Source organism: Prinia subflava, chromosome 19, assembly GCF_021018805.1.
Source record: "Prinia subflava isolate CZ2003 ecotype Zambia chromosome 19, Cam_Psub_1.2, whole genome shotgun sequence".
Taxonomy (NCBI): domain Eukaryota; kingdom Metazoa; phylum Chordata; class Aves; order Passeriformes; family Cisticolidae; genus Prinia; species Prinia subflava.
Window position 1 is genome coordinate 5,320,886 of NC_086265.1, and position 27,095 is coordinate 5,347,980.

General features: G+C 46.6%; 1 protein-coding gene across 3 annotated transcripts in view; it reads left to right on the forward strand.

Annotated features, from left to right (window-relative positions):
* Window positions 1–14,053: 14,053 nt before the first annotated feature.
* ULK1 (unc-51 like autophagy activating kinase 1) overlaps window positions 14,054–27,095 on the forward strand; it is a 76,250-nt gene continuing 63,208 nt past the window's right edge. The window contains exons 1-4 of one of the 3 annotated variants that reach the window (XM_063416111.1): window positions 14,054–14,383; window positions 14,571–14,721; window positions 15,559–15,651; window positions 15,747–15,788. In XM_063416111.1, the coding sequence (XP_063272181.1) occupies window positions 14,632–14,721; window positions 15,559–15,651; window positions 15,747–15,788 (225 nt within the window). In that variant the 5' untranslated portion in view covers window positions 14,054–14,383; window positions 14,571–14,631. The remainder of the gene's footprint in view (window positions 14,384–14,570; window positions 14,722–15,558; window positions 15,652–15,746; window positions 15,789–27,095) is intronic. The other 2 variants (XM_063416110.1, XM_063416109.1) reach the window with 2 other exon arrangements.

The following is a 27,095-nucleotide window of genomic DNA, read 5'->3' on the forward strand; positions in this document are numbered from 1 at the left end:
CGTGATGGAAGAACTTGGGCCCTGTCACTGCACCTCATCTGTCAGTGCCCCGCTGAGATCTGCAGCAGAGCTGGTGTCACTCTGGTGTGCAGGGGGATGGTCCCAGTGCTGCTCCACTGCCCACAGCAGGAGCTGTTTCTCCTTAGGAAAGTGAAATGCTTTTTTCCACGCTGCCAAAGGCCATCTGTCTATTTATTTGCTGTTGTCCCCCCTGCTGGAAGCTGGCCCAGGTGTCCTTCCCTCCACATTACTGTAAGAGCTTTGTGCTTTGCCCTCTGCTGCCAGAGCCTTTGGCATGGGCAGGACAAGGTGGCTGCAGCTGTGTGAGCTGGCACCTCTGCAGATCCTGGGCAAAGCCATTCTGGTAATGTCTCTCCTTCCACCACTATCTCAAGACTGGTTCAGGCTGACTTGGGAGGTGCTTGCCAAGAGATGCTGATCCTTCAGCAATTCCTGTTCTCTTTGGTCCCTACAGGAGGCTGCCAAGAGAAACAGGCTTGACCAACACCTGAAGGGGCAGCTTCACCAGCTCTGAAGAAGCGTCCCCGCTGCTTTGCTCCCAAAACATGGGAAGAGCTCTAATGCTATCCTGAGCCTTTCAAACACAAGTGTTGAGTTTTACTTCCACTCTGCTCCCCGTGTGCTGTCTGTGTCCCTGGTGACCACGCCAAGAGCTGCCAGCAGGCTGCACTGCCGGGCAGAGCTGGGTGTGCTCCTGCCCACACCACCTCGGGTTTGTTTGGGCTGGGCCAGGCAGGAGTGGGGCTGTGCCACAGTGGCAGATTGCAGAGAGAAAGTGCTGCATTGTTCTCTGCCTGCAGCCACCCCGCCTGAACCCGGCTCTGAAGCGCCCTGGCACAGAGGGATGTGAAGGGCTGTGGTAAATGTTAAGGAATAATTCTAACATGGATCAGGAATACCCAACAGAGCACTGAACCTCTGAAGATAGATATTTTGTGTGTTCCCAGCACTGCAGAATAGTTTGTGTAGCTGCTGTGTCTGGTTGAGCCCATTGCTATGTGCACAGCAGGAAAAAGAGTGTTGCTATTGGACTTTTTGATTTACTTACTTCTTGAAGCCATGATTGCAGAGGAGATTCAATTTCTTTCTAATGTCAGAAGAAAGGCCTAAATGCAGTAGTTATTGTTTAGTGTTTAGCAAACCATGCTGGATTAGGGCAGGGTGAATAGCAGGAGAAATATTGGAAGTTAATTCTAATCTTGCCTTTTATATGGATTACAAATTATGTCACTAGAGACTCATATTCCAAACTAGAGACAAGCAGCCCCTTGTGATTGCTGGTAAATCCAGCACCAGGAGGGAAAATGGAGCAGCAGCCAGCTGGGGAGGCAGTGCCTTCACAGGAGCTCCTCAGCTCAGTCCTGGTGCAAGTACAGGTCCCTGGCCACAAACCTCTGTGGCAGGTGTTTGACTCAAGGCCTGTCTTCTGAATCCTTTCCTCAGTGCTCCCAAGCTTCCCTCCTTGGGCCACGAGCCAAGGAATCAGGCAAATCAGCCAACAGACCGTTTGTTTTTCCACAGGTTGTGTGAACTGTGCTGGTGTTATCAGTGAAACCAGGTCTGCTCACGGCCTCCTGCTCCACGGGCGGTGGAGGGCTCTGATCTCCTGCTCCTGTGCTTTTTGAGGGTGGGGCAACACCTTGCATGAGTTTCCAGAGCACCAAACACAAGGTGAGCACTCTGTAACTGCTTCCAAAGACAAGCTGGCCTTAGCACAGCTGTGTATTTGGATTTGTAGCAGATGTGAAAGGGGTAGGACATCATAACTGTGTGGTTGTGCAGCCAGAATTGCTGAGCTTTCCAGTGCCCCTCCCCTTGCTCTGAAATAAGGACAGGAAAATGCTGTTGTTTTGAAGGTGCTGTTCATCTGGTTAAAGGTTGGGTCTGGTCAAGTGGGATGTGACAAGGCTGGAGCAGTTTTGAAGAAGGTCCAGGTCTGGATTTTTGCTCAGATCTGGAGCAAAAGATCTATATCTTTTGATGGTTGGTTCAGTTCTGCTCACAGCACCATAGACAGAGGATTTACCCATGGGAGATTCTGTCCTGTGCTGTTCTTCATAATCAACAGCCATCCTTGATGTACACCCTGATAAGGCTCCAGGAATCCACTCATCCTGCTGTGATAAAATTACCTGTGCTGGTGCTCCAGCCCTGCACACCTGGGCACAGCCCTGGGAGCAGCCTCTGCCTCTCCTGCGTGCTGGATTTGGCTCATACCCAGCTCTGTCTCTCTTTTGCTTCTCCATCCTCACAAAACCAAACGCTATCTGCTCGTGTCTGTGCTTCAAAAGCCCTGCCAGGAACAAAGAGAAGTCCAAATATTTGTGTTGGGTTGTTACTCTTTCCATTCAGGCGATAAATGATAGACTGCAGCAGAGTCTTTGTGTGCTGTGTGGGATTTCCACTGTATTGGCTCCAGCTTCACAACCTCACCAAGATGAAAAACCTACAATTAACAGTTGGGTTTTAACTTGAGGGAAAATGACTGAGTGTGATTGAAATACGGCCTTTAAAAAAACAAAACCAAACACCAAAAACCAAAATAAAAAACCCACAAACAAACCAACCACAAAAAAACCCTGAGAAAAATCATCAGACCTTCCCTGTGTCAGATGAGAAGTGCCTGGTCTCTGTGTGCAGTTTCATGCAGAACAGCATTTTCACCCTGAACCCTGGGAGCTCTGTTGGTGATTTCTGTCCCAGAACCTGCAACACAACCTGTCAGTCTGTACAGAAATACTTCAGAGCTGCTTTCCTCTGCAAAGTTCCAAGCTTAAAGCGACGTGGAGGCCTGAGTTTCCTTGGGACTGAACCTCTTTTTGTCTGAGCTGGTCAAGGGGATGGAGATGTTTGCTACCAAATTAATTCCTGAACTTCAAATCTCTGCTTCTGGGAAGCTGCTGGGCTTCAGTGCTTGGTAAAGCCAGGAACAGAATGGTGACACAGCTCCAGGTGTGAGCTAGCTCAGGACACAAGCTGGTCTGGTGTCACTGGGCCTGTTCAAAACTTGGGATAAAGGAAGGAAAGGCATAATCCAGCCTTGATGGATTTCACATACCAACATGCCAGAAAAATTCTGTTTGCTTTCTCAAGTAAATTTGGTGCTCCCTGCTAGTGCCACCATGAGTTTTCTCACTCAGAAGTTTCTTACCAGGAATTCATTAGCCCTGAAACCTTTAGGATTGGCTCTTCAAACATAAATACTCCCTATAATTACCTTCTCTTTGTGCTGTACTTTGGATGTTCTCTTTAGTGTTTCATTTTACACAGCAGACAGTGCTAATATTATAACATCAAGTTCAATCACATCTACTTTGGGCAACTGCAAAGCTATTGAAAGTGACAGGAGCTTCAGAAAAAAACCTAATATCAGAAAAAATAATGTCAGAAATCTTTCTGGCTTCCTTTTTTATCCTATTCATTACACATAGCAGAGAAAAGAAGCACTGTTTGAGTCTGCTTCAGCTGTTGTTTCCAAGAAGGATCCATTTTGGCAGACTCTTTGAGCTCCTTCCTTCTTAGGTCACTTCTGGGATCACACAAGAGCTGAGGAACCTCCCAGTAGCCTGTGTCACTAAGCACTGTGTCCTTTTTTGCTTCTGGGCTCAGGCTGGCACTTGACAGTTACACCTGCCTGGGCTGTAAAAAAGAATGTAGATGTTCCAGGCAGAGAGCAGGAGGTGGATAGAATCTATATTGCCCACATGAGAACTGCCTAAATTCAATTTATTACCACAGCGTGACCCTAACCTTCCCTGACTGACACCTCTGAGGAGTGGGTAGCACAGGGATAAATCCTTTACTGTCCTTGAGTCTTCATTACTGGCAGTTGGGAGAGGTCAAGGGTACAAGGAGAGAATTTTTCTGAACATACTTATTTTTCAAGATAAATGAAATATAGGTCTCAAACCCTTTGCCAAGGCTATGTGTGCATCACAATTTAAAACAATTTTATTGATAACAGTTCTTGCAATCAGTACAAGGAATTCTGCTGGAAATTTTCTGGAAAATACATGTACAGAGCAAACCTGTTACAGGCAAGTGCATGATAAGGGGTATTACTCTTTAATGAAATTAGAAGGTAAACAGCAAAGAGACCTTGAGTCTGGTGGGTTTTTTTGTTTGTTTGTTTTTTGTTTTTTGGGGTTTTTTTTGATAACACACACAAAAAAAGGGAAAAAAAAAAGAAAAAAAAAGGTAGATGTATGTAAGCCAGCAATGTATAAGCTGGTCAATTTATGTAGCTACAAAATAGGTTTAACACTGCCTTAAATCATTGCTCATTGTGAACCTTGAAACATGTTCTCATTACTTATGTTCTCCTGAAGTTTTTCATCTCCCCTCTCATCTGATAAGCCATCAGGCAGGGATTCTGGCAGGCCTGTCCACCAGTGCTTCTTCATTCCCACTTGCAGCCTGTGGCACTCCAATGAAGAGGCATTTGAATGGAAACCCAGCACTGGCAGGACTGTTCTGAACAGCTGAGGGAGCTTTGCTACAGAAAAGCCGTGAGTGACCAGCCCAAAGCTGGGGTGCTGCTCAGGAGCTTGATGACTCGTGCTGTGGATGCAGGGATGCCCTCACATGGCCCATGCCAAGCTGCTGGCCAGGGCCAGGCAGGACATTTCCTGGGTGATGCAGACAGCTGTGCCACCTGGGTCATGGGGACCTGGCCAAACGATGACAGGGGGACACTTGATCTGCTGTGTAACAGCAGACCCCCTATGATTCAGATAAGAGCACACTTAGGTTGTTAAAATGGTATCATTTGCTCCAGGACCTGTTTGTGCATAGTCTTTCTAAAGGAATCCAACCACAAGAATTTCTCTGATCAAATTAGGCAGGCTGGCTCGATGTGGGTGGGTCTGTGGGTGGCAGTTCTCATCCTCAGTGACAGAGTTGACTTGCAGTGCCTGGCAATGTTTGTGTTTCCATTGTTTCTGGTATATTTTCTCTTTTTATATGTATTTCTTTAAGTGCTGGTGGGGCATCCTATTTAAATGGATTTAAATGGAACCTTCCTCTGAAGCTCACTGTCAGAAAAAATTAAACCTCCCATCTCCAAAGGCCTGTTGCTCCCAGCTCTCCCTCAACTGGGATGACCAGAATGAACATGCAGGTGTGACAGGAATGAGTGTGCACCTTGCTATGGCTGTTCCTACCCATGTCCAATGGCTTTTTCTGTGTCAGAGTCACAGGGGACAGCCCTCCTGTGCATTACACAACAGGCTGTGCTCACACAGGTATCAGCAGATTTCTTCTTTATCATGGCCTCAGTTTCATGTCCTGTTACACATTAAGTTGGTGTCACAATGATTACACATGTCTTTCAAGCTGATTCTCCTCCTAAGCATGTTGGCTGGCATTAGCCAGCTCCTCTGCTGGCTCAAGTCAGTGTAATTACAATTGTTTCATCTGGTTTAGGGAGCCCCAAGCTCCTACATGGGTGCTACAGTACATTGAGAATGTTTGAGTAAGGTCTGAAAACATACAGCTTGAGGATGCTGAAGCACTTGGAGTTTTAAATGAAAGATATTATATTACTTAAAAGATTAAGACTGTTGACAGAAAAATCTGATTCTCAATGTAAAATCTGAAATCTAAAGCAAGTTGTGCCAAGATCAAAGCCTAGTCTTGTGAGCCACAGGAGTGCATAAAACTCTTCCTGACAAGTTTCTCACGAGTCAGAGGATGTTGGTATCCTGCTTATTATGCCATGCTAATTTTAAAAGGCTCTTGTTAACCAATAACCCAATAAATTTTCTTCCCTCTGGGTTTTGTTAGGTTAATCCATGAGTCATGGAATATTTGACAATGAATTTATGACTCATGGGAAAGCACCACAGCCATCACAGTCCTGGATGGTCTTGCTGCCTGGTACTGCCTGGTCAAGTGCCTTCCCAATGCTTGGATGGACATCACAAATGCACCCTGCAACATTGCAGAGCATCAATAAACCTAAAACCCTCTACTGGGTTTAATATTTCTACTGGGAAATACTAGTGTTAACCGGCTCATTAGCAGAACAATTCTCATGACTTGTATCCAGCTCTGGGGAGAGCATTGGTGGTGGACAGAGAATTCAAAAAAACAGGATCAGCCTTTTTTCTCTTGCTTTTATTCAGATATTTGCTTTTATTAGTGATGGTGTCTTGTTGCATTTGACAAGGGACAGACAAATCACAAATGCTGAGCTGTGTACATTTCTGATCTTTAATTAGGCATAGCCATTACTGCATTAGTTGCTACAAAAATCAAAGTACTACTGAAATAATGACGAGAAATTAGGTCTTTTAAGGCCTTGTCATTTACCAGATAAGAGAAAGGGAGAGATGGCAGTCTAGGGGACTGAAATACCTAAATACTTCTCAGAAATGCCTGATTTGTCAGGCAAGAACTCACCAGCTAGAGACCTTCAGTCCCAGGCAAGTGCTTCACCTAAACTGCATTTCTAGGAAACTGCTCTATGAATTTGTGGACCAGAGAGCTCAGGTGAGCACAAAGAAAACCAAACCAAACCAAAACCAAAAAAAACCCCAAACCACAAACAACCAGATATTGGATTACAAATTATTTATCACCTTGCCCTTAGGTCTTCCTTTGCTGCAGGGTTATAAGCACTGGAGTATGGTGGGGATGATGTCTTAGCAGAGATGTTGTTTTATGTAATACATATCCATATTTTTTAAAAACATTAATGTGTTTGAAAGCACAAAACACAAAAGAAATCTATCTCATGATCCACCGAGAGCTTTTCTTGCATGCCACTAATTGCTGCAGGCTTTCATGAAGTGAGAATGGTCTCTCCAGTTTCCTAGAAATACAAAAAGACAAGGAATCATTGCTTTGGAGTGTTGCAACAGGGGGACAGTTCCCAGATGCTGCACCCAGCAGTGTCCAGCCTCGCTGCAGGGAGCTGCTGTGCCACCTTTCACGTTCCTGTGAGCAGCCTGTCCTTGTCACTTAAGAAAACTGATAACAGGTCCAGAGGAAGAGCCTGAGTTTTTCTTTCAAGTGATCTTTCTGTGTATCCATAGGAGTGGTACTAGCACAGTAACTTTCAAGGCCTGTTTTTGGACTAACTCCTCATCCTGGGCTTTTAGGGAAACTTTCAGCCTCTGCCCAAAAACAAAACACTGAAAACAAACCACAGAATGGGGGAGAGAGCTGGGATGACACAATTTGCTTATCCAAGAACGCAGTTTGTCCTTGACTGTGTCACTGCTGCCAGATGTTTGCCCAACCTGTCCCAGGGAGGTTGTAGCAGTGATCTGGGCAGCCTGCTCCCCTCCTGAACCCATCAGCAGGGGGAGAGATCTCCTTCATGACTGGTGAAGCTTCTGATGCTTCGTCCTATCTCCTATGGCCATTCCTCTCTGTCATTTACACATCTGTAAATAAAGGAAGCTATCATTTCTGCCCAGCCTTTACACTGGATGAGTAAGGCCCTGGCTGGAACAATGCCTGCTTAAAATTGTATGTGCTACTGGTCTGCTTGAAAACACAGACACCTCCGAGCCAGTTAGTCATAAAGAGGAAAGTTTATTAACAGTCCCTTCCCAAGGCAAAGCTGGAAGCTTGCTGGAAGCAGTTAAGAATCCCAAATGAGCTGCTCCCATGAGCAAAGTGCTCCTGGCCTGTGCCTCCCTTCTCCTGGGGCAGCAGTGCTGATGCACCAAAGCCCAGAAAGAGCCCAGCTGCAAAGAAAATGCCTGAGAATACTATTTTTAAACTGGTGCATGTCCTTGACCTCCCAGGTTCATGACAGAGAGGAAGAAATGACTGTTCTATAAGCCTGCATTCTTCTGTGGGTCTTTGTGAAAGCAGTGAAAGGGGGTTAAACCTGCTCTTAAATGGGCACTTCTTAGAGAAGGAAAAGCAACCTGGCCTCTGATTCATAACAGGACAGATAAAGGTGTCTCTGGGAAGTCATTGCAGTCTTGTAGTATTGTAGATTTCACTGGTGATTTTTGTCTCAAGGTTGCTTTTGAGAAGGATACAGATCTTTGCCAAAGGTGACAAATGTGAATTCACTGTCCACCTAGATTGCTTTCAGACTTTAGGGCTGAAGGGTTCTTTCTGACCATGAATTTCAGCTCTCTCCTAGAGAAAAGAGATGGTCCTTAAACCTGAAGGCTTCCCCTGTATTTGTCATGCAGAAGCCACCAAAGCAGGGACTGGTGCTGGAGCGTGTTGTAGCTGCTGCAGAGGATCCTCTTGACTTGAATGGACATTGGAGGGGATGCCAGAGCACAGGCTAAAGTGAGGCCCATACCCCTCCCTGAACAAACCTTAGCTTGGCAGGACTGACACAAGGGACCCCATGGATGGCACACACCAAAGTGTGGCTGTGGAGGGAAGCTGAGGGTGGGGAGAGTGGGTCTGTTCCAAACCAGGACAGAGACAACATCTTGTAAGGAACTGCACGATGAAACCTGCTGATTTATGGACAAACAGTACTTGTTCTGGCAAAAAATAGCTTCCAATTAGCCTGAAAACAGACTGCTCTGGGTGGATTTGCAGACTCTTATTTCTTGGCAAACTTCATTTTAATATAATCAGCTGCTTGACAGGCAGGTTAGGTAATGATCCTTGATGTGAGCACTAACAGATTTGAACACTGAGCACAGCCTTTAGCGCCCAGAGCCCTCTGCCAGTAGCTGAAATGCATTTGATATTAAAATGCCATGGGAACTCAGAAGCCCCTTGCCAGAGCACCTCGCTGAGTAAAATGCCACCTTCAATAATTCACAATGTCAGTTCAGTAAGCTGGTGTGTATGTGCAGGGAGGGGGGTAATAAAACATCTCAGACCTGGCCTGCCAGGATAATTCAGTGGCTAGTTAAATCTCTCAGCACTATTAATCAATAAAGTGGCTCACAGCATAAATAAATCCAGGATGTATTATGGCAGGGCTATAGAAGGGCATGGAAAGCGACTCTCTCTCTCCTGTGTGTGATGCTAAGTGCCATGCTGCTCCAGCAGTTATTTGAATAACCTCAATGCCCTAATACTTCAAATATTCAGACCTCCCACCAGTGTTATCCAATGTTTGAATGCCACATAAATGTTTTAAACTCTGCTCTGCCTGTGATGCAGGGAGCTGTCTGTGAAAGTTAGGGAGCAGATTGCAAACTCCATCACTTAATTCAGTGTCTCATTTCACTGATCAGGAGCTGATGTTGTGAGTGGAGGATCACTCCTTTCCTAAGACAAAAGCATTTTACCAGAGCTGGAATCATGTTTCTGCAGGTCCCTGGTGAGGTATGAACAAACACCCTTGACACAATTTATACTGCTGCTATAAATCTGTAGATGTTTTTAGCTCCAAATTAATCCACTCCTTCAGCCTCTGTAGGAATGCAACACAACAAGGCAGTGTTCAAAACTTGCTTATCCTGGTGAATTTGGTGCAATTGTACTGTAGCCTCTGTCCTATCCTTACTGTAACTGAGCCAGAATCCAGCCTACTAGAAGACATCAGAAACCAGTATGATTAAACAACATAATTTTAATTTTCCATTAAATTCAGCCTGTAGCTTCCATTCTATTCATTAATGCCAGGCTAATATTTACTTTTACGATTTACAGATATTTGTAGACCTTCCACATATTTCTTCCACCAAACTGATCTTTAGCCAAGCACTGCATATTCAATACCTTCACTCCTTCCTGATGAATCTGGCAAAAATTCCAGCTTTCAGGTTAGTGTTGGCTCTGCCCAGATACTGGTGATTATGCTCAACCATTGGGATGTTTGTGGAAAGCGGATGTGTAACTGCCTTAACATGTCTGAATTTGCATCAGGTTTTGAATCCACATGAATACAGAGTCTGCTTTTCATCCAGATGTACTCTGAAACTCTGATCTTTCCTCCTGTGCTACTCTGTCCATCTTCTTTGGCTGTGAAGTATCCAGAATAAGGTTCAAGCACACATTTCTGTGAAGAAAATAATCATGCAGCAGCAGTGCACCTACAAACTGAGCTACAGCACATGTTCAAACTCATCTTCAGGCTTCAGTGCTCATTTCACACAAAGAGGAGATGTGGGATCAATTATAAGGCTCAGCCCATGTGCAGTAACATGTTCAATCACATCTTGCTCATGCGCCCAAGCCTCATAGTCCAGCACTTCCTCCTGAAATACTGATTTGCTGTCCTAGCCCTCAATGTTTGTGTCCCTAGAGCACTTGCTGTAATGAAAAGATTACACAGGAAGACCTTGGAGATTCCCTCAGCATCAAGCAGAACTTTGATTTCAAACCAGAGATACACAGCAAGGGAAAGAACTTGTTCTTTGTGATTGTATCAGGGCAAGGATTCCCCCACGCCTTTCAGCCACAGTGGTTCAGCTCCATGGGTGGCTGCTGGGAGGCTTCTGATCTCTCACTGGGCACTGTGGGGAACACTGGGCTGGGGCTGCTGAACTAGAAAAGCAAAGACAAGATCTTGGGAAAGATGGCTGGCTGGCCCACAGCAGATGCTTGTATTAAGAAAATGGAGCTGTCTAGAAAAACATCACAAAAGACGGAAATTTCCTAATGGAAATCTTTATTCGGTCTTTATTACAAATCTCTACTCTGAGTTTGCTTACATAATTCCCTCACACTTCTGTAGCTTTAACGAACTCCCCAGCTCAGAGATAATTACACCGTGCCTCTGCAGCCAAGAGGTAAGGATGGCACTCTTGGATTACAGGAGGTAGAAACAGCCATATTTATGACTCCTGATTAAAACATGGTATTGGAAAAGAGTATTACTTGAGTCATCAGGATATCACTTGACCATCGCTTTCCTTTACATTTAAATTAGAAGAAAGAATAAAGTTGCATTAAATTAAAATGAGAGTTTCAAGACAATATTTCAAGGCTTCCCACAGTGGGTGTATTGTATGCTTATATTATTCTCCACCCATTGTAAATCTCAGCAGTAGATCTTCCCCCACTGATGTTTTGCATTAGTAAATTGAACTCTCTACTCTGTCCCCTCAAAGATTAATGCCTCCATCTGAGGAAGGAGTTGAATACGTGCTGGCAGTAGTCCTTTCATGATTAGCAAATGGGAGACTGTGGGAGGAGAACAGAATTTGCATGTGTTGGATGTTGGCCTAAACATACTCTCACTGAGTTCTGGACATCAGGGAAGAATTGATACAGCACAAGCTTTTAATCAGCAAACCACAGGAAAAAAAATTAAAGAATGCTACATTTAATTAAAAAGCTTTTCAGCCCTCGTTGTTCCAAAATGAACAAATGTGTCTGCAGAGTGCACTCCAAATGTCTCAAATCCATATTTGTTGTCAAGGGGCATTACCTTTTATTAGTGGTCCTGAGGGAAGTTTGTACTTTTGTAGAAGTTCAAAATATTTTCACCAACCTATTTTTTGAAGACACAAAATTGGAAGATATTTAATTGCTACAAATGTTAAACTGATCATTCAAAGTGAGTGTGATACATCATGTGCCCATGGCACCCAATACCACTTGGTCCTGACCCCAGTACAGACTTCTATTCTGCTATCTTGAAGTCCCTTTGCTCATTAGAAAGCTACCCAGTGAGCCTGCTTAAAAACAAAACAAGTTTGCCTGAAACAAAACCAGAATGTCAGCAGAGAGTATGTTGACTTAGCCACCTGGCTCTGTAAACAGTTGCATGCAAAGAGCTACCTTAGAACCCACGTTTAGCCAAATCTAACTTAGGTTTAACCCCTTTTTTTCCCAACCAAAAGCACATGAGGAACAAATAAGCACACTCAGTACAGAACAAAGGACATTCATGGCTGGGATATTTTGGCCTCTAATTGAACAGCAGTCATATCAACTTCCTCCTGCACCAGGACTGTGTGTCTGCTGTGCTGGGGAAGGAAAGGCAGAAACACCTGTGGGCACTGCAGATTTTACCACAGTTCTTGCAAGAGTGCACTTGCTAACGAGAGTGGTCTGGCTGCTTTCCAGCCAAGGCAGATACAAGATTTTGCCTGCCTAGAATCATCTAAGTAGTTTCAAAACATTTTCTTCACTTCCTGCCTTAAACTTTTGCAACTATTACCTTCTGCATTAGAGACAGTGGCTTTTAACAGAGGGTAAAATTAATTCCCAAGTCCGTCATTTGCCAAGTACTATTTTTCTTTGAAAGTTTGACGATGTTTGACATTTTTAGTAGTTTCTGCTTAGTTTTTAAATTAACCCCTTATGATCATTGACAAAGGCCTGAAACTGCAGATGTGGATGAGACAGAAGTGTGAAAGAAAACAAGTAGCTAAGTATATTGTATGTTTTTTTAAAGCAGTTTTAAAATTATTTTCTGCTGAAATCACAAAGGTGCTCTAGCCTTGTTTTGGTTTAAAGGTTACTTCAACAGAGGCACTTTTCAGATTCCCACTGAAGAACACCCTTGTCACTTTGGCAGTTCCCAACAAGCACTAAACTGCTGGAATTTGAGATGCCAATCACCACCAGCCAGGCACTGCTACTTTTATACTGGCATTTAGTACACACTGTCATTTTCGCACTGAAATTTTAAGTGGAGGACGGCACCTGAACACCAGTTATCTAGGAACCAAGGACAACAGACTATGTGCCAGATACCGTATCAGCCAGCCAGCGCCTTTGTGTAGATAACATGTCCTGACGCTGTGAAGTGCTGCTTGTGCCCAACTTCTGCCGAGAACGGTGATAACCACAGGCACCCAGCGTCACCGCACCGAGCACCCTGTGTGCTGGGTGTCTGCAGAGCCACCAGCATCACCTGGGCTTGCCATTGCAGCACTGACACAGGTCTCTACACGGGTCGATAACAGGCAGTTGTGTAAAAAATAAACCTCAGGCAGAGCGTGCGAGCGGCGGTGCTGCCCATGAGGCGCGTTGTTTTCCCTGCAGTTGGAATATGACGTTGTGATAAGCGTACAAACGGGGAGAGTGCGCAAGCGGTGTGGACGCTGCCAGGGCTGGTGGATTTGGGCAGCCTGGAGCAGAGCACGGGGCAAACCTGTGAGAGGTTCCCACCACGGAGGGAACGACCTGTGAGCCCACACCCACAGGGCAGAGCTTGTGGGTCACTGCACAGCAAGAGTCTGGGGATGTCCAAACCACACACCAGGCTCAGGGCAGGAAAGGTTTCTTATCGCAACAGTGATTCCATGCCGAGCTCTGGAGCAGGACATCGGGAGGAGTCCATCAGAGGAGAGCGGCATGGAGGCACCCTCGGGCGCTGCTGGCTCCCCGCGGAGGAGCCGCGATGCCCTGGCACAGGAGCAGAGAAGGTCCAGAGCCTGTGGAGGAGGAGGTGGGCTATGCTGGGGTCACGAAGGGGTGCTGGGGATGCTAGGACCACGTCCACCTGGACACTTTACAGTTCCCAGGGGGAACTTCACCCAACCAGACCTATTTGTTTAATTGTTTGAAACTTGGTCTATTGAGCCTGGAGGAGAAGGAATTATTGTGGTGTACAACTTTGGGGTTGTGAAGTGAAAGGGCAGGCACTGATCTGCGGTGACAGAAGCCCAGGGGACGGCCTGAAGCTGTGTGAGGGGAGGTTCAGGATGGATATTGGGAAAAGGTTCTTCGCTAGAAGGCGGTTGGGCACTGCAACAGGCTGCCTAGAGAAGTGGTGACAGCCGAGCCTGACAGAGTTCAAGAAGCATTTGGACAATGCCCTCAGGCACGTGGTAGGATTCTTGGAGCTGTGCAGGGCCAGATATCGCTGTGTGTCCCTTCCAGCTCAGAAGATCTCATGATGGTGTGACCTCCCAAAGGCAGGGCGGGTGGTTGGCAGGAGCCCTCCCGGCCGGGCCTCGGCCGGCGGCGCGGGGGCCGCGGCGGCGCGGCGCTGACTCAGGCGGGCGGCAGGCGGCGCCTTTAAATGTGCCGGGCCCGGCCGCTCCGCCTCAGGTGCCGCCGCCACCGCCGCCGCTCTGCCCGCCCGCCCGCTGCCTCCCCCGCCGCCAACCGCGCCTGCGCCGCCCGGCGCGCCCGCTCCGCTCCGCAAAGCTTTGTCCGGGCCCGGCCGAGCGAGCGGCGGCTCCCGCGGAGCGACCCCGGCCCCGGCAGCGCTCACAGCCGGGGGCGCGGGCGGCCCTTAAGGTGGATCGCGCTTAAGGTGGAGCGCGGCCGTGAGGCGGACCGGGCGTTAAGGTGGATCGCGCTTAAGGTGGACTCTCGGCGAAGCCGCGCCTGCCGGCGGGGGGGCCGGGGCTCGGCATGGGGAGCCCCGCCTGAAGCGGGGCCCGAGGAGCCGCGCCGGCCCGGCTCGAGGAGGAGATGGGGGAGGCCCGCTGCTGAGGAGCCAGCTTCGCCCCGGCCGCTGACAATGCCCGGCTCCCGGCCGCTCGGCAGGAAGAGGCAGCCCATGGACGAGGGCGAGGTGGGCAGCTCAGCCCGGCGCGGAGCTGCCGGGGCCGGCGGGAGCGGGGCTGCTCCGGCTCCCGACCGCTCCGGGGGGTGGCGGTGGCGGGGGGTGCCCCCGACGCGTTTGGATTGGGAGAGGTTTAATTTTCTGTAAAGGCAGCTCCTTCATCACCGCCATCCTCCTCCTCCTCGTCCCTTTGCAGCTCTGAAGCCGTCCCGGCCGCAGCCTCCCCGCCGGCCCCCGGGACCCCCCGGCGCAGCGCCATGGAGACGGTGGGAAAGTTTGAGTTCAGCAGAAAGGACCTGATCGGGCACGGAGCCTTCGCCGTCGTCTTCAAAGGCAGGCACAAAGAGGTGAGAATCCCTGCTTCTTATTCTTTCCCTCCCCCCCGCCCCGCCGTTTCTAATTTTCATTTATTTATTTATTTCCTGGTCTGGGCCGAGCTGGGGGCAGCGCGCCCCGGTCACCGCATCCCCGCCGGCTGCGGCGGCTATTGGCAGCCTGGGCATCACCCCGGGCTCGGGGTGTTTATTGTTATTTATTATTGTTCTCCTTGGAGTTTCTTCCAAGCAGGCTTGTGTCCCGGCAGGAGCCGGGCAGGTGGCTTCACCTTGGGGCTGGGAGGCCGTCAGCTGCCTGTGGGGTGCCACAGATCCACCCCAAACCCGTCCCCACCTCCAAAACAAGGGAGAAAAAATCCCCACATGCTAGCTATAAAAGGAACTCTTTAGTTTGTGTGGGATTTTTTTTGTGTGTGTGTCTGTAAAGTCTTCTCCACTTAATTTTTCCCGGAGGAGGAGAAATCTCTAACTGGTAAATAAAAGGAAACCAATCCGGCAGTGGATTTTCCATCATTAGTGTTCGGGATAAGCCACGGCTCCCACAGTGCATTTATTTCTAGTGATTAAATAAGAGGATAATCATTGTATAAAGTAGTAACAAAAACCTAAACCTTGGGCTTTTTTCTCCTTGGGCTGACAAGCATAATTCAGGAAAGGGCAAGCCTGAACAAGTAAGGGAAAGGCATTAGGATGTGAAGTGAGAGGCCTTTACCGGTGCTGCAAGACACTTCTTCCAGTTGTATTTGTAATCTGTTAGGAGGCTGCTTATCCTAATGTGAATGAACGGTGAAATTTACATTTGTTTGTGTGAAATTTACATTTGTTTGTGTTACTTATGTACTGTTTCAGAAACCTGAGCTGGAAGTAGCTGTGAAATGTATTAACAAGAAGAACCTTGCAAAATCACAAACACTGCTGGGCAAGGAAATAAAAATTCTTAAGGTAAAGGCAGACTGGCTTCTTTTTTTCAGTCTTTGTTCTATATGCCTTTTGTTGCTTCTAGCTTACGGTATTTTTTTTTTTTATTCTTTTTCTAGGAATTGAAACATGAAAACATTGTTGCCTTGTATGACTTCCAGGTAAATAAATTCAATTATGTCAAAGCATTCTATATTTGGGAAAGGTTGAATGAAGTTTGTGAAATTTCAGTTTTTAACAAATGTTTGCATTCAGATGTGTACTGAAGGGGAGCAGTGGGGGGGGAAGCGTTCTGATAAGTTAGGGAAAGATAAACAAACACAGCAGATCATGTGTTTGTTGTTGGCTGGACCACACAACTCAGGTGCAGTTGGGAGTTGGGGTGGGAGCTTCTGCTCCAGGATGTTACACGGTGAAATGCAGTGTGGTGAATGTGTCTGTGCTGGAAGCTGTCAAGTTCTCAAAATGTTAGAAATAAAATTAACAGTAGTTATTTTTGGCATGCCCACTTTTTTATTTTCTTTCTCTGGTCTAGATCCACTTCCTGTGAAATTTTCTTTTTCCTAACCCATGTGAAAATAGTGCAAGCATGACTTTGTAGCATATGATTGTCTTCAGCTCCATAGGATCTTAATTTGCATTTTTCTGTTGTCTTTGTGGTCGTCACTAAGTGTTAAAAATTGCAGCAGACATTTTTCCCTCAAAGTCAGCCCTGAATATCTAATCTAGAGGGGCTCAAACCGATCTGCTCGAATCGCAGATTATCCAATGATTTTTTTTATATTGTTATTATTTTTCTCTCTTTGATCAGTTAGCTAAATCCTGCTTGGTAACGGGGCAAGTTTTCCTTGCCATTGGTGAATGCTTTTTTTATAAAGATGCTAAGGCAGCGGTGGATGGGCGGTGCTGGCGGATGCGGGGCTGCGGTCCAGCCCGTGCCGGGCGAGTGACCGCGGCGTGACCGCCGGACCCCCGGGCGGCCCTGGCGGGGCTTATCGCCGGTGCCCTGCCCTGTCGCCGGTATCGCGTGTCGCGCAGGCCGCCGTGTTTGTTGACATTCCTCCTTCTCCCGTGGATTGGCTCCGCGGGCCTCCACGTCAGCCCCGGCAGTGAGTGCCAGCGGGGCCTGCTGGGTGCTGTAGTCCGCCGGTGTCACCCCGTGTCCCGGCGCTGGGACACCGCGGCTCCTCCGTGCCGGAGCGCGGGGCTCTGCAGGGCTGCCTTGCACAGTGGTTAATGCTGGCGTTGCTCTGGCGGGGAGCAGGATTGCTGCTCGGAAATCTCCTCTGGATAGCTGTGCTTGGCTCCTGAGCCAGCCTTCGGAGCCGGTCTGGCCAAGCAGCCTTTGGGCTGCTGAGTGCTGCAGAGCAGCTGGGAAAGCTTCCCGTGGGCACAGGCCGCTGGAGGCATTAGATCTCATGTTGGTTTCTTTTCATTCTCTGTGCCTTCCTAATTTGCTTAATAACTTTTCACTCGAGAGAGTGAGTGGCTGCTCCTGTGCTTTATAGTTTGCATTTGTATGAAGCATTTATGCTGCTGGGTTTGCTTACTGAGATCTTTCAAAACTTTTGTTAGCTTCCTCTCTCTGCTTCAAATTGCTGCTGAGTAGGAAGCAACTCAAAGACATTTTCTGCAAAAGGAGCAATTTCATCACTGTTACAACTGTGTTTTTCTGCTCTTGTGATAAGCTATATTAAATTCTGTGTTTAGCAGTGTAGTCTGATGAGATTTTAGCAAGAAGCTATGTAAGATAGCACAAAACAGGAGCTTGAGAATGGTCCAGGGCTCAAGGTATGCCCAGGTTTGTGCTTAGTTACCAGCTTTGTCATAGAGTCCTTGTATGACCTGGGTAATTTGATTTCTCTGAGAAAATGAGATTATTTAGGGGACATTGGGTGTGGACTCTCCTCTGGTGTGAGGTGATCTATTACCAGACAGTCTGTTGCACTTAACCCACATATGTTGGGTGTGCACTGTGTCTGAATGTTTGGCCTTGCTCTGTGTCTGCTTAGGGGTTGTGTGAGAGTAAATTATCTGCAAAGGTAAAAGTGCAGATGTGTGGAAGGCTGGCTTCTGACCACATTTTCTTACTTTGTGGAAAAAACTACTACTTACTCACACTGTTCCCCTAATACCAGATCCGTAGCTTCATTCATAGCTGCATATGTACTTATCCTCAAAAATACCATATTTGCAGTTAATTGAATCCTTACTTGTAGGCCATTTTAAAAAGAAAATGTTTATTCTTGTATTACAACATAGAGCAAAAGGGGAAAAAATACTTCCTGTGAAACTTATTGTTGCCCTGTAGCTTTGTCTGCCATTGCATTTTGTGTCCTCCCTTCCTCTGCACTGCCTGTCAACAGTGACTCTGACTTTTACTCGTGTGTTTCTTCCACACAAGGAAATGGTTACCAAAACCACAGTGGCTGTAAGCGAGTGATTACACCCAATGATGCTTTCATTTGCATTTTCCTGGTTAAAAACTCGTGTTAGCCAGACCTCTCACAACATGAGATTTTTGATGTAAGGCTAGATTTGCTCCAGATAAACACTTGCAGTACTGATGTTCAGTACTGACAAGCAGCTCTCACCCTGGCACCTTTAATTTATCCTTCAAATCTGGGAAAATTGCTGTGTTCCTTCTCATTTCACAGATCTTTGTGATATTGGTTCATAAATAATGACAAAATAAGAAACTTTCTAGGAATAAATGGGTCTGATGAATGTTTAATGCGTAAAAGTGCAGTGACTGGACTTTTATAGATCCCCTTGCTGGAGTCCTTAGCATCAGCACATGAGAATGTCTCACAAAATGAAATATGCATATTCCCATTATTATGTGCTCACATATTAATGAGAGGTGCTGTTAATAGTTTAGGAGCCTAATGCTAGAACCCCTACTCAGAAAGAGGATAAATCTTATTGTATCACATTTCTAGAAGTGCTGTCTATTTAGTGTCTGTATGGAGTTGCAGTGTGGGTTTTTCCTAGGCACAGGAGATGTTTGGCAGACAGTAAAAGCTGTATTCCACCATGTGTGGGGTGTTTTAGTTGCTGCTGAGCAGTACCTGACCCCTCAGCTGGCTTGCAGAGGGCTGGAGCTGGGGTCCTCAGTCTGCAGCAGTCAAAGGGAGTGGTCCAGAGGGACATCTGGGTACCAGAAATGCTTTTACTCTGAGGACAGCCAAATAACCCCTTATTCCTTAAGGTGGAAACAGTAACAACAAATGATGGTTTCTGCCAAAAGAGGAGTTGGTATGGAAAAGTTTCTTGGAAGGCTGGTCTCCTTGAGTGAGGATCAGCTCAACTCTTCATGCTCATTGACAGGGAAAGCTTAGCACATGTTGTCTGGTGTGAGGGGCTTGCTTTGGTTTCCTTTGTTACTCAGGACATTAAATCTGTGATCAGAGACCGTTTCATTACCTGAGAAGATTCAATGGTAGGAAGGGAACCCTTGAACTTGTCAGATCCTGGGAGCCCTGTGTGCCAGAAAACTTCCTCTAGTACTAGGAAGAAGTTCCTACTTATGTAGCTAAGATCTTTGGGCACTGGGAGATCCTGGATGTCTTTCCCTCCCTGTTCTGTGCCAGCTGCCCCAGGTTGAATAGGTGTCAGCTGAAGATTTCATATGTGGCTGTATCAGTGCTAGGGCAGAAAATCTGCTGAATCTGGGCATGTCATGCTGTGGATGTTAGAAAGCATTTTCCTGCATCAATTAAGAAGGATTATTTTACTGACAAATTTTCCCTAGTTGTGTGCTGTGAGCTGAACTTGCTTCTTAAAGCAGCCTAGCTATGACTGCTTGAGTGGGTATCAGGTGGTTTTTGTGTTAGGTTTTATTACCCCCAATTTCTACACATGAGGGATGGACTGGTTGCAGCAACATAGCTGTTAACATCACACAAAGCACTGTGCTGTGACGTTTCTGGTCCAGCTTAGGTTACCTGAGGGTCTGCTTTCTACAGTTTGGTGACAGGTTGGCTTATTATACTCACCAGTTTGGGATGAGCTAAGACAAATGCTTACCTCAGTCATCTGGTACAGACTCACCAAAAATACTTCTGCAGTGATGACTGTATCACCTGGAGACAAAGAACACAGAGTCCTTGCAGTGCAGTTTTTTCTTGTGCACATGGATTAAGGCATGGGTTGCAGAACAAACACTTCTCATGTCAGTGATCAGTCACCCTGAGACTTGAGAGCCAGGTAATAACAGCCTTGTTGTGTTGCTACTGTGTAGAAAGTCCTTGTGATCAATAGAGCTGTGGCTGCTGGGCTGTGATGTTGTGCTGTGCTGGCTGCACCATCACCCTTTTTCTGACACGGAGCCTTTAGATGCTGCTCTGCATCTTGTGTACGTGCCTCCTGCTGTCCCCCGGGACCCCTGGAGCACATGGACAGCAGTGTCCTTCTGTGTGCCCTCCAGCACCGCTCACCTCTGCTGCAGCACTGTGCTGATGAGCGTGATGCCGGGTGAATCAGTGCTGCTGCAGTGTCACCTCATGCCTCGCCACCTCTTGTGCCACCTCACGCAGGATCTTCTGTTCTTCAGGCCCTGCTGTTTACATGCCCTGTCTTGGGAGATGGGGCTCCGCTGAGGCACTTGGAATGACTCAAGAGGCACTCTGTGTCTGGGAGATTGCTCTCCTGAGGTCAGGCTGCCTGCTTAAATCCTGTTTTAATTCCATCCCCTAGCGAAGCTGGCAGGTTGCCTGGTGAGTGGGTGTAAAGTGCAGCTCTCTGAACTGCCAAGCAATCCTCTTTCTGTTTGTGCTGCGGACAAGAATGGGGTGTCTGCTATCCTGCTCCGTCAGCATCCTCGCATCTGTTGAAGGGAATCACTCTTACTGAAGACTGGATCTGGCTTAATTTAGAGCTAGAAGGGGAAAGGATGAAAACACAGCCACCCTCTGTAGTTTTGTAGGGAAATACTTGAGAGTTTAGTGAACCAGAGTGGCCATGCTTGTGGAGAGTTGAGAGTTCTGTAGTGTTGAACTTTGGTTTAATGCTGGCTTCCCCAGCCAAGTATCCCACTGTGCAGGTCACAGAAACATCCAGCAAATGTTGACCACTAAATATAGACCTCAGTCATGGGCTTTTTTTAGAGGGAGTTGTCTTGCTGCATTTCTGAAATTATGATCACTGTTTTACTCATGCTGTGTGTAAAGCACATACCTGTGTTCCTCTCACATGATTAAGGTGTCATGGAAGAGCCGGCGACGTGGTGGTTAATGGCCTCCAAAGCTCCTGTAGCATTACTCAGACTATAATGACAGATTAAGGAATGTTTCCCAGGAGTAATGGGAAACTGGGAGGCTGTTGTGTTCACAGTTTGATAGCAAAGCTCTGGTGGCTGCTGTTTGTGCTGCTGCTCTTGAAGCTCCACCAGTGTTTCCACCATGAAAATTTCCACTGTGTAAATCCTTGTGGTGACTGAACACCTTTGGAGTGAGCAAAGCAAGGAGGTGAAGATTTGGATGATGGATGGGAAGAGGTGTCTCCTAGCCAGTGGCTGGGTGGGATTAAATTCAGGTGGAAAAACAGTTTGATTTTATTCCAAACATTTATAGGCTCAAACCAAAGCGTAATTAAAAGATTTAATTTTGTGACTGGACTGAACTTGCCACTAAACTGTGAAACTGCAATAAACCTGTGTGTCTCAAAAGCTCATCTTAGTGCTCAATCTTGTGTTTGAGAATTGTACCCAGAGAATTGAGGGTACAGTCACTTCCATGTGTCTTCCCTGCTCCTCTCGTTTTCCTGCACCTCCTGCCTTCCCACCTGTTGATAGCAACTGAAAAGCTTTGCACAGACCAGCAGACAGAGGGCTGGTGCTGGTGGTAGGAGTCCAAGCTAGATCAGACTCTGGTTTGCCTTGGAAAAACACCCAGAGAAGTGGAGGTGGGTCTTCTATGAGGGAAACAGCCTCTGTCCCAGAAGGGAGATACAGAGGGAATGAGAAGCTGAGCTCAGAGGTGGTCAGCAGACGTGGTGGTCTTTGTAAAGGCAAGGAGAGGTCTTTGGTTTGGTTTTCAAAATAAGGATATATGGTTTTGCTTGATTTTTTTTTTGTTGCCTGGCTGGTGGTTTGTTTATTTTTTCCCCCTGTTGTTACTTACGTTTATGTAGCAGTAGCAAATAGCAAATTTGGTGGAAAATGATGTGATCTACCAAGGCAATGTTTCTCAGGTGCAGACCTAAACATAGTTTGTTTAAGAGAAAGCATCTTAATTGTCTTCAGATGTTACATTTCCTGTCTGAGAAATGTAATAACAAACGTTCACAGCAGAATCCAGGGATGAGCCCTGCCCATAGATAGCTTTGGAACCTCTGCTGTGCTTATTGTATAGCAAAGAGGCATTTTAATTGTGCATTGTCTCCTGCTTTATAATGTGCAGATCTTTAATACTACCGTGAACACAGAGATGCTGTCAAAATGCAAAGTGAGGATCTCAGAGCTGCATTTGTTTACTAAGCAAGGTTGTTTCAAGGGGGGCCGATAGAAATGAATCAAATTGTGCATCACTGGTTGCTTAGGGCAATAATGTTCAGTCTGGCTGCAGGAGCACCTGGCTTGTCTCCTAGCATCAGAATAACAGGAGGAATTAGGTCAGCTGAGCTGGCATAGTAGGGATCAGCCAGGCAGTGTGGTTCCAGTGGGGGGGAATGAAAGATGCATAATTTTAAGTCATTAGGGATCCCATTTAGCAAAGCATCTTACAAGCCTCCAGGAAGGGGGAGACTCCCTGCCAGCTCTGTGTGCTTTGGTGGCCTGGGGTGTAAGAGCTGGTGCTGTGATGGGGACACAGGGACCAAGGGAGTGGTGGCAGGCAGGGCTGGGAGGCAGCCCAGGGACTGTGGGGTGGGCTCTGTGTCCCTGTGGGTGCTTGTGTCACCTCACCCTGCACACACCCCAGTCATCGGGAGACTCTTCATTTGCATCCGATGCTCTTTTCATCTGGTCAGAAATCGTAGCCAGCATACTAAATATGTTAAAAAGTGCTCATTTCTCTGTTGTTTAAATAGTGCAGGTTTGATCTTGTGTTTGTTAGGCTTCCAGTAACTGGATTTTTTCCCTTCTGTAATTTAAGACTGTTCTTAAATTTGAAAGAAAACTCAAGCTCTTTTCCTTTTACCTCTTGTTTCCACACCTTTGTGGTAACAAGTATGCTTGTTTTCTTAAATATGTGGAATGAATTATGAAATAAATGGATGGAAAAGAGAAGACTTGCAAAGGCCAGTCACTCTTGCAGCTGCCACAGAAAACCCTGGGAGATTTGACCTCTGATTTGGAGAGTTGCTTAAAAAAAACAAAAAAACACACCAGAAAAACCAACACAACTCTTATCAGTATGAGATTGTGTTTAGTATATACCATTAAAAACCAAGCAATTTCCAGCTTTATCAGTGGGACTACATTAATCAAACTTTGGGGTTGAGTCACTTTGCTTGTATTTGCACATACCTCAATAAATTCATGTGTCTCAATGAGTGTGATCACAACTGAAATACCCATCTCAAACCTTAGGTCTCCCCCCAGCACCCCTGCTCATTGGGCAGGCTCATAAAATGCAGCTTTAAAGTATGCAAGGATTTAATTCCAGTACATGTGACTGAGCTCAAGGTAATGGGGAATTCAACCTTAAACGTTCAGTTTATAGTATGACTGTGATACAGGACGGAGATGAGGAATAAATGCAGAAAAGCAAATTGGGTTTGATTATTTTTGTCCTTGTTGTTAGAATTCTGGGATATCCTCTCATGATAGCATTAACATAATGCATTGCCATTTGCACAGGAGCTTGCTTTGGTTTGAAAAAGCTTCTAGATATTATTCTGCCTGCTGGCAAAGGGGTAACTACTTCCTTCCACCCCATGTCAGAAAGCCCAAACTTTTCAGGATTCTGCTGCTCATTTTTTTCCTACATTCTCTCATCCTTGCTGCAGCCTGCATTCAGTGGTCTTTGGGCAGTGTTGTCTCTCCAGGAGCTGGCTGGAGGGGGGGCAGATGCTGTAGGAGTAGCAGTGTTAACCCCAAAAGCAACATGACTGCTATAAGAAGGGATTGCTTCTCAGTGTTCCAGCAGCACAAGTCTTAATTTGCTCTGATGTGCGTGTTCTTGGTCTTGCCTCGATGCTCTGTGAGCTGTGAAACCCAGCACTTTGTTTCTGTGCCCTATTAGGAGGTGAATCCCATACTTGGGTTTCTGTGGTTAGGCTCGGTGGCAGCTCCAGCTGTGACTCGCTGTTGTGTGCTGCCCTGCACAGGGCCTGTCTGTCTGTGAAGGAGGGTCAGGTTTTTCTGTCTGAGCTCTCTGCAAGTGTGCTGGCTCTCAGTGCTTTGTCTGAGGCCAGCAGTGAATTTGTGAAGCCCAGAAGCGGGGCTGTGACCGCCACCACTGCTGTCACTGCCAGAGGGGGACAGGGCTGAAGGAACCTGTTGTGAGCTCATGTCCAGTGGAAGGGATGGTGAAGTTTCTTTAGGTCACTTGAAGGCTGAGCTGCCTCACCAGCAGTGATCCCATCTGGCTGTGGTGGTATGAGCTGCCTGGAAAAGAGCAACTCCACGGACATGACGTCCTGTTTGTTTTCTAATGTCATGCAAGCAGACTTTAGAACTGTTGCCAGGGGGATGGGAAATAGTCTCCCTCCCTTCCTGAAGCCTGTGTAGTACCAGAGAATGGTTTTCCTGCTGTTTTTAATCTGCCCTGAAGTACAACCTGTCCTGAAACAACTCATCTGTTTTACAATGGAGAGTATGGTAGTGCCTGGGATGGGGCAATGGGCAGTGCTGACCCTTGGCATCACTGTCCTTCCAGTTCTACAAAAAACTGCCTGCTTCAAGGCCACCCATAAACCATTTTTGTGCTGCAGGCCTCACTTCTGCCTGCTGCACATCCTAGAGCAAGCTTGGCTGGTCAGAAGGAGGCAGAATGCAGTCCATGGACAATTGTGGACAGAAGTCTGTGGGCCTTGCCAGGTCTTGCATCTGATGCTTACTCCATGGGATCTACATTAAGAAATTAGAAGCCTTCATTATTTTGAAAAGTCACAGGTCTGCTGACTCTGGAAATAACATTTCCCAGTCAGTAGCAGTAGGTTTTACCTTTCTTCATCCAAATTAATTGTCTCCTGAATTGGAAGCCTGCTCAAAATGTTCTTGAGTTCTTTATTGATGATGTTCAGGAGGAGTGAGGAGGATAACCAGGGCCAGAGAACAGAAACACAAGAGGCTCTGAGACCTGTTTTTCTTTTCACTTGGGGTCAAAAGGCATGTGAATATCTTCTGGCTATTTGCTTTAGATTGGTTTTCCAAAGGATGAGCACTGATAGGTTCTCCCACACTTCTGATTGATGTTGCTATTGTCCCTTATCTTGCTTCCGTTCCAATAGTTGCATCAGAAGATAATCCTTGCATATCATGACAATTTTCCTTTCCCTTTTCAGAGGCAAGCCTGCTCAAGCCAAGCTGTGAGCCACAGTGAAACACTACTAAGAGATTTTACTTTTTGGGAAGTTTTTCCCCTCTCTTGAGAACAGTGAGTTTGTTTTTCCCAAACTCAGTAGGCTTGGAAGCACCTGCCTCAGCTAGGGACTTTCCAGGTGCCATTGGCTTAAGAATTGGCTTCTGTAAAGCAAAGTTGTGTTTGTTTGGACTGTGTTTGTGACTCCAGTGCCACTGTCAGAAAGCAGTGACTGGAGACCACATGTCAGAAGGGCACTGACTCCATGAGATCCTGCTGACAAAACTGGAGGATGTGGTGTGCAGTGGTTCTGCTGCAGTGAGTGGGGGAAGTAGCAAAGAAAAAAGCGATGGAAAAGCTTAGCTTTCAGTTGGTGTTGAGATATCTTCCCCTGTCAGCCCCTCAGCTTTATGTTCTGCTCCTGTTGTGTTGGTGCAGTTGGTTAAGTCCTGGCCCTGCTTAGAGAGATCTGTGTGCAGCAAAATTATCTTTGCTTGGCAGCATCTCTGGGTGCTGTTGGAGAGGTAGGGTTGAGCAGCTCGTGGTAGATATCTCCTGAGAGGCACAAAGTCTCTGCCATCACAGGGATGCCAGCAAACACCCAGGAGAGTGATAAAACTAGTCTTGAGACTGGAGTGCTTGTGGCTCCTCTACTGTAGGCAACAGGAGCCTTGTCAGCCCCACAGTGCTCAGCACATGGGTGCAACCCTGGAGCCACCTTCATCTTCAGTGTTCCTCCTGTGTATCCCCTCAGCTGACCTAGAAAAGAGGCCTTGTGTGAGGTAGAAGTCATCCTTTGCTGGTTTTTCCCCAGAGTCTACTACAGCGCTGGTTTCTCACGGATTGGTGAGAACACCGCGCTGCTGAGAGAATCTTGGAGCGTTGTGTAATCGAATTTCCACTTATTTCCCATTCCTGAGCACCTTTCTAAACTTGGTGGCAGGGAAGAGTGCAGAGGAGGATTTTTCTGAGGAAAATTCCTCTCTCAGACTTTTTAAGCTGTGGTAGGAGGATGACTAACTGTGGGTACACCCAGACATTTCCCTTTGGACACACCTAAACACACTCTTTCCAAGAAGAGGATCATGCCACCTTCCATTATGGGTGGAGAGAAAATTTAAAGGGAGACAGGACTGTTGGGTCTTAATATCTATAAGGCCACGTCTCCTGGTGTCACCGTGAGGAATTTTAACAGAGCACAGTCTTGGGGTGATCTGTGGTGTATTGCTAAATGAGGTTTCTTCATTTCTTTGTCCTTCATCAGCAGATGTGTGTTATTTGTAGACAGCAGAGGCTGTTGCCTATTTTTACACTCAATTAAATTGTAACTTCATCGCTGGGGCCTCTGCTGCAAGAACAAGTCAGGCAATGATCCAGACTGATTAATTATCAGCTTAATGCCTTTGGCAGAGGCGTTTTGCTGCTATTGTGGGGCATGGTCAGGGTATTGCTGCCCTTTGTGATGACAGGAAAAGTTAGGGGTTGTGTCTGTGCTGTTCCCTTCATTGAGCTTGTTTAGTGACAGGATTAGGCTTGGCTCTATGGACTGGCACATGTGAATAAGAGGTCCAGAGGAAATAATCTGTAACACTTCTTGAATATAAGCCTCTGCAAAAATACAACAAACTGTAATACTTTTCTTGATGTGGAAATGAGTGGGTTGGGCATCTTGCTTTGGTTTTCAGAGAAACTGGTAGCTTGCAGAATTTGGCTTGCAGTGTTTTTTTCCTTGTTTTGTTAATGAAAAAATCATAAATATAGTGGAAGGATAAAGATGGACAAGAACTAGTTTCTGCTGCTGAATCAGCTTGAGAGAAGTCAATTAGCCTATTCAAGAAACTAGAAGTCTCTTTAGACAGCTGAGTCTATTTTAACCACAGTAAGCTCTACTGGCTTTTTCCAAACATGAGTTTGTTTCTGGGACCCTTCTTGAAATAGGTGTTTAGTTTTATTGGCAAAATTCTTCAGACCTCTTTTTCGTAAGTGAGTCTTGAAATGCTG